This window comes from Oryzias latipes, chromosome 21, assembly GCF_053564925.1.
Source record: "Oryzias latipes strain Hd-rR chromosome 21, Olatipes_Hd-rR_3.1".
Classification (NCBI taxonomy): Eukaryota; Metazoa; Chordata; class Actinopteri; order Beloniformes; family Adrianichthyidae; genus Oryzias; species Oryzias latipes.
In genome coordinates, this window is record NC_136257.1 from 31,287,923 (window position 1) to 31,295,665 (window position 7,743).

General features: G+C 41.7%; 1 protein-coding gene across 1 annotated transcript; it reads left to right on the forward strand.

The window, feature by feature from the left end:
- Positions 1–5,713: 5,713 nt before the first annotated feature.
- On the forward strand, positions 5,714–6,936 carry LOC111946814 (trace amine-associated receptor 13c-like). Its single transcript, XM_023951225.2, has 2 exons — positions 5,714–5,893; positions 5,982–6,936. The coding sequence occupies exons 1-2, from the start codon at positions 5,727–5,729 to the stop codon at positions 6,790–6,792; spliced, it is 978 nt and encodes a 325-aa protein (XP_023806993.1). The 5' UTR covers positions 5,714–5,726; the 3' UTR covers positions 6,793–6,936.
- Positions 6,937–7,743: the final 807 nt, after the last annotated feature.

Here is a 7,743-nt window from a genome sequence, read left to right on the forward strand (position 1 = left end):
TTGTTAAAAGTTGAAGACCTTTATTATGGATTCTGTCAGATGTTCCCAGAGATCTCTCACAATATGTTTGAATCTGCCAAAAATTTCCGTCCTCTTCCCTGCTAGTGACACACTTATGTTTGAACATGCTGTTTATTATGGACAAACCGTAATGAGCACAGAATTCCAACAACAGAATACTTGAGTTCAGATCACTGAAGCCATTCCTTCCATAATACCTTTCCAGGTGCCACTATTGTTGCATATGACGTTGTTAAAGGACCCCAAGAGGACAATGTTGTCCCCCATTTGGGCGCTTTCCAGTACCTCTGAGAGACACTAAGAAGGTTTGGTACTCTGAACTGCTGTTAGGCTTGTCGGCCAAAACCAATGTCAGATACCTATCCGATGCCCAAAAGAAAAGGGACACGACCCTCTTGGCTGAACTCCAACAATTTGGTGGCTGAGCTAGGCCAAGGGAGGCCCTTCCCTCCATCACGCCCTTCCAGGTGCCACGGTTGTTGTCCATGTCAGCATTAAAGTCTCCCAGGCAGAAAATGTAATTCCCCGTTGGGGCACTTTTGAGTGTCCCTCTGAGAGACAATAAGGTCAGATTCTTTGAACTGCTGCTCAGTGCACAGGCCAAAACCATGGTCAAAGACATATCCCCCGCCCAAAAACAAGTAGACACTCTCGTCCCCTGGTAAGAGCCCCAACACTTGATGGCTGTTTAGGGGGCTCACAAGTAAGCCAACATCATCTTACAAACCTTCTCAAGAAGTTATATTTTTGAGTTCCGGCCGCACGTAAAGGTGAGCCCAACTTTTATCAGCAACATCTCAACCTCTTGTTTAATATCAGGCTTCTTCCTTCCTAGACAGGGGATGCTCCATGGCCCAAGAACCAATATTTGGGGGTATCAGAGAGGAAGAAGCTGAGGTTCTCTTTGGGAGTGACCAGGATGGATAGGATCAGGAATGGTTCCATCAGAGGAACAGATCATGGTAGATGTTTTAAAGATAAACACAGGGAAGCAGACTGAGATGGTGTGAGAGGAGGGACAGTGGTGAAAGGATGCTGAGGTTTGAGCTAGCAGGAAAAATGCTTAGAGGAAGACCAAATAGGAGATTAATGGATCTACTGAAGGAGAATGTAAGGGTGGTTGGTGGTATTAGAAACAATACAGAGGATAGAGTTGGAGGCAAATGATCTGGTGTGGCGCCCCTCGAGGAAGTCCCTGAAAGACAAATAATATCCAAATAGTTATTTCAATGATGGTGCATTGCTCTTGTAAAAGGTTGGATCATAACTTAAAAAAAAAAAAAAATACTAAATATTTATGTTTTCAGGTCAAAGATAAGTAAACAACTTGCATCCAAACATGGACCTACATTTCTATAAATTTATTATCCAGGATCTACAGTGCCAACAAGTTCTCATGTTTGTTATGTAGGAAATTTGAGATGGTAAGACAGATTTTCTAAATGACCACTTCAGCACATCTGCCAGATATTTCAGTTAGTCCAAAGGCCTTGATAGTTGTTAATCAAATAATGTTGGATCTGACTTGGTATTTGTGATCAAATTCTGTAAAAGCAGAAACATTGTCACGGTGGAGGGGTGGCTCGAGAGCCGGTAGGACCCAGTAGCAGAGGCGGAGGCACAAGGAGCAGAGACTAATGGATTTAATGATAACAAAAACCAAATACAAAGCGCTGCAGAGCAGAATTTCTGAAACCCAACAAAACTTACTTGACGTGGCGAGGAACATGAAACATGGAACGTGACAAGAGACAGCATGACAAGAGACAGCATGACAAGACTAAATGAACCAGCACAGGAGGAAGGCAAAGACATGACTTAAATACAGACAGGGCAGACAAGACACAGGTGAACACGATCAGGGCAGATGGGGACCAAAGGAAGTAAAATTCAAGAAACCAGACAAGACAGGAGAACTTTCAAAATAAAACAGGAAACAGAAACAAACAAGACAGAACAAGAACAAGGACGAAAAACAAGACAACAAACTCAAATCATGACAAACATTTCTCTGTTATTTTCTTTTTGTTTTGTTGTGTTCATATTCTTCACATTTTAAATGTAGAAATGTAATTGGCAGAATCCCAGAGTTAAGGCTTTTTGCGAATATGGGTTTTCTGTGACTTTTTCTGTGAAGCTATTGGTGGTCGTCTTGATGGTGATATTGCTCTTTCTTTTGAAAAAAAGGGTCTCTTACAAGGCGGAGGGTAAGCTTTATGAGATCTTTTGGGGTTTCTCTCTCCAACTGCCCTAAAAGGTTTTATTTGGGTTCTTCTCACCCTTCACCAAAACTGTTCATGCTTCGATTAGGTTGTTTGGAGGATTTATGTAATTTGATTATGAAATGTTTTGATCATGCGAACTCTTTAACATTGAGCATGCCTAGGTTGGCAAGGGATGAAGACAGCTAAGTTTGCATTGATCTGTGATGAGCATGTTTTGTGAAGAAGCTCAGCTATTCAAGTCATGTTTCCACAGAATTTTGGTTTTAAGGGAAACTGGACTTTGAAAGGCTGCTTTATAAACTACTTTGAACATGCAAGCTTCTTCCTTATTAGAACTGAATCCATCTTTTTAAATAACTGGATTTTGAGATCTGCATGTTGCATCAGAAACATAATAACATTAAACTAAACTTTAATGGGTTATTTAAAGTTGTTGCATTGGAAATGCTGTAGCTTGCTTTGCTGAACCTTCAAATGCTTCGCTGTCATCATCTGACTAATGACAAAGAGTGTGAAAAACACTGCACCACTGAGAATTACCTTTGTTATGAGCAGCCAGAGTGCTTCACACCTGAAGTTGTTGTTGTGAGTCTAATTGAGTATGTTTGTGTGTACATTAAGATACAGAACAAAGAGTCATTCAGATTCAGATATTATTCTGCGGGGTTTGACTAGCAACCCATTTATATAGAAAATGTACTTAAAGGGCCTATATTATGCTTTTCTTAGGCCTTTCACAGTAAACTATATCCATAGATATGACCTATATATATATATAATTTATATAATACCTTTGGGACAATGAAAACTGAGCTTTTTAAGGAAATATTAGGTATTTTCACAGTTCATTCTCGTACCTGGGAGTTAGACCATTTGATCTCCGAGACACCGCCTTTCGCTCCTTGTGGGTGCCGCCCATTTCATGACACAACAACATCCGAACTTTGCAAAGATGGATGTGAATATTGTGCATATAGAATGAAAGCGTTTAGCCAATCACTGCTAGCTCCGTGGAGAAAGTGGGCGTGTGTGTTAACCTGGGGGCGGTGCTGGCAGTGCAGACTCTTTCTGGAAGGGGCGGTTCCCCACTTTGTGACATCACAACGTGAGGACCCACTCGTTTTCTGGGGTGGGGAGGGGCTGGTGCTCAGACAAAAAAGTTTTTTGAAGGAATACTCAAGAGATGTGTGAAAAATCCAACTTGGGGTTGTTTTTTGTGATGCATAAACATTGTGATGCACTTAAAAGCTCAAAAAGTTGATTTTGCATGATATAGGCCCTTTAAAGTCCCCTTATGATGAAAATCATCTTTTTTTTATTTTTTGACATACACTTGTTGCATATTGTCTTATAAAAGAGAACACATGTAATAAGAAATGATTTCATTTTTGCATTTCTGAGTATTTTTCCTTTTAAATCGCTGTCAATCAATGTCGCAAAGATGCTTGGTTTAAATTGATGGCAGATCAGGCAGCATACTCGTGGTGAAAGCTGCCTGATCGGCCCCGCCCAGCATGCACATCAGTTCAAGTGCGGGAGAAGTGAAGATGGCACATTGCTGCATTCCTCATTCTACTCATTTTAAGTGCATCCAAGGCTGGATTTTGTTGTTGGCTGCACATATTTAAAATTAAACTTGAAGTTAAAGTCCCAACTGTTTCTCTGCAGTTGACTGAGGTTGAAGGCTTGCTGTCCTGCATTACCCAGAGAGGGTAAAAATAAAAACAAGAATAAAATCAGAGGACCTTTTTTATGATTGCCTCAATGAAAATAAGAAAAATATCATAAAGTTCAGGAGGCCCGACAAGGCTGGATCCCCATCCTGCAGAGGATCTCTGTGTGGCCGCCAGCTCGCCTCACAGGAGCCGGCATAGTGTTCGCGAGTGCTCTAGCTCCATTGCCCCAGATTGGCCCATTGGACAGATTGTCCAGGCTCTACCCACCTCCACCCAACAATAGCTGGAATGGGTTCTGTTGGGCGATCTGGTTCAGACGGGTAACAAATTGCGCCGCGCAGCTGAAATCGCGCTATTGCCAGACCATCGCACAGGTCAGATTGCGTCTTTACCATTAATTTAACATTAAAATTGGCCACCTCTGCCCCACGAATCACACTGGCTTAACCTTAATCCTAAACTTAATCCTTCCTCTGGGTCCGTGAGTCCAAGAAAAAAAGTTCAGCACTGGCCGCATTTGGAAAATTACGTGCGAACGATCATTTTTCTTCCTGGCATTTCATTTTATTTGCTGTGCAAGTGAATTCAACAATCTGCATGTGCTAGCAAAAAATCAGTTCCTGTTTGTGCAAAGTTGAGTGGTCACCTGTGCTCAGGTGAGTGTGTGTTTACTACAGTGGATGATTATGTTATGCAACGTAGAAAGTAAAACAAAAGAGGTGGAGTGCCCCGTAAAACCCACACTAAGACCCTGCAGACACCACTGCAAAGAAGCAGAGCGGATCAAGGGGGCCCTCCTATTGGGCAACTCAACACCAGCCACCCAGACCAGAGTTACACTCTACCACCAGGCCATAGAGCTGCTTGTCCATGGCGGAACTACAGGCCATGTCACACAGCCACGACGTACATTTTGCACATATTACACGGATGAAAAATGGTCATACATGAATATGTGTGGAAAAAGTAAGATTAGTTGATGTACGAATGAACCACACAAAGAACGTGAAAATCCCCATAGAACACAAACCATTTGTGATTGTTACTCTGTTTATATGCAAGTCATTAGTGATTTGTGCGTCGAATTACATAATTTGAACGTGATATGCGCGCAGTATGCGTGACAGAAAGGTTTTACATCGGTGGTGAATGCGTGAAAAAGTCTGTCAGATATACGTGGAATGGTCGGGGAAAGACACAAAAATCACAAGCAATTGCATAAGATTTATGCAATAATTGCGTATAAACTGCATAAAACATGCATAACTGCGTATTCAAAAATGACAATAATTCTGAACAGTCGAAACCCTCGACCAACATCTGCGTACATTGCAGAATGATGAGAGCAAGAAACACTGATGAAGTTTTGTATATCACGCATGTAATACAAAAAAACGGAATTTAATTTACGTCACCAGCATCCTCCCCAGATCTGGTCGTGGTCATTAGAGATGTTAAGGTAAACCAAAATAAAAAGAAAAGAAACAAAAAAACTAGTGTTTATGATTTATAAAGTTTGTTAATTTTCTATGTTATTCTGCCTTGGTTCAAGCTTTCCTTTTTGATATTTTTTACATTTTTTTGCTTTTTTGTAAAATTAAATGAATATTTGGTGAAGGATTGACTGTCTGACTTTCAGACTCAACATGATCCAGTGCATCACAAATGAAGAGCAAAACTTAACTTAATGACACAAGTGGGAAGGGATTTGTGTTTCCAAGAAACATGGATCATTTGAGGAGTTGGGTCATCTATAAAACACAGAGTTTGGTGAAGAACGCTGCAGGAGCTCCTCCTCTCTTTGATGATGGAGGGAGCTGATCTCTGCTTTCCTCAACTCCTCAACTCCTCCTGCAGGAAGACCATACTCCCTCGCCCAGTGTTCACCATCATTTACATCCTGTTGACTCTCATCTCTGTGCTCACTGTATCTCTTAACCTGCTGGTCATTATCTCCATCTCACACTTTAGGTAACCAGCGGTTCGGTGTTTCTCTGGGCGTATGAACGGACCTCAGAAGCCTTGAACTTAAACAGCTCCACCTGGTTTTATTTTTCAGGGAGCTCCACACCTCCACCAACCTCCTGCTCCTCTCTCTGGCCATCTCAGATTTCACCATGGGCCTACTCATGTTCTTCCAGGTCTCCTTCGTGGAAGGCTGCTGGTATCTGGGAGACATCATTTGCATCTTGTATTATACGGTGCTTTTTGTTATCACCTCTTCCTCCATAGGAAACATGGTTCTCATATCTGTTGATCGTTATTTTGCCATTTGTTGTCCTCTCCATTATCCCAGCAGAGTGACCACAAAGAGAGCTCGAGTCTGTGTTTCCCTCTGCTGGATCTTCTCCTTAATCACTCTAACTGGAGTGGTCAAACAAAACATGACCGGCAGGTTTCACTCCTGCGATGGCGAGTGTCTGGTTGAGGTTACCTTCGAGGAAATGCTTGCAGATTTGGTTGTGACAATAGTCATCCCCATCACTGTCATCATACTTCTGTACGTGAGGGTGTTTGTGGTGGCTGTGTCTCAGATCCACGCCATGCGCTCCCATGTTGCTGCGTTACCATGGAGACAGACAGGGAGAGGAACAGCAAAGAAATCTGAGCTGAAAGCAGCCGGGACCCTCGGGATTGTTGTGGCTGCTTTTCTGCTGTGTCTCTGCCCGTATTATTGCGTCAATCTAGTAGGCCGAAAGATTTCAATCAAGTCCACATCCTTGGAGTTTGTGAAATTCCTGTTCTACTTTAATTCCTTTCTAAATCCCATAATTTATGGCCTTTTCTATCCCTGGTTTAGAAAATCTGTCAAACTCATTGTGACACTTCAAGTGCTGAAGGCAGGCTCCTCTGATGCCAAAATACTGTAAAGTGACAGAATATATGTATGACAGCAGTTTTTTATCAGTAGCTCCAAATGAATATTTGAATGACTGTGAAACAGGAACCTTCTCTTCCACAAAATCTGACTGCAGTGAATATTTGATTCATGGAAGAATGTAAAGTCAGTATTAGTGGCGATCGGTCGGATTAGCAGCGTTTCACAGATTCTGATAGAGTCGCAGAAGATTTAAGTGGAAAAATCAGCAACCATTGTCCTTAGAGTATTGTTTAGTTTTTCAAGCAAAACTATCATTAAATGAATTTCAATAAGAAGAGATCTTGAAAGTGTGACTAAAAGATTTAATAATGAAACAGGAGTCTGTGCATGAAATAGGCTGTAGTCTTTGGCGGTTAGGCTCTGCGATGGAGTCATGCATGGGATGACCTCAAAGCAAGTAAAGAGACCCCAGAGCCTGGAAGCTGTTTAGCCCAGACCGCTATAAAGCAAAGAGCCAGGAAGAGGGAAACGTTTGGAATGCAGATAACAAAAAACTGCATTAACTATTTGTTGAAGGCGAGGTTCACCCTGGTTCACCCAGTCCATTGCAGGGCCGCCTCACAAACACTCACATTTCCACTCAGGGACAGTTTAGATTCACTATTTGAAGATGCATGTTACTGGAAACCGGAGAAAACCCACAGGGAGAAAACAAACATCGAATCCAGGACTCCCTCCATCCCAGCCACCACCTGTTTTTAGCTGTTACCTGCAGGCCGGCACCACAAATCTCACAATGTCGCCCAAAAAGACTGAAAGACAGAGGTTTTCCTCAGAGCTGTAAACAAAGAAAAAAAGATAAACACATTATCTTTTCCAATAATATGTGCAATATTTGGTTCAGAAAAGCGCAATAGATATTTTGACTTGACATATTTTTAGGATTTTTTCATATTTTATGTTTTATATATTTTTTTGGCCTGACTTTCATATTTTCTTT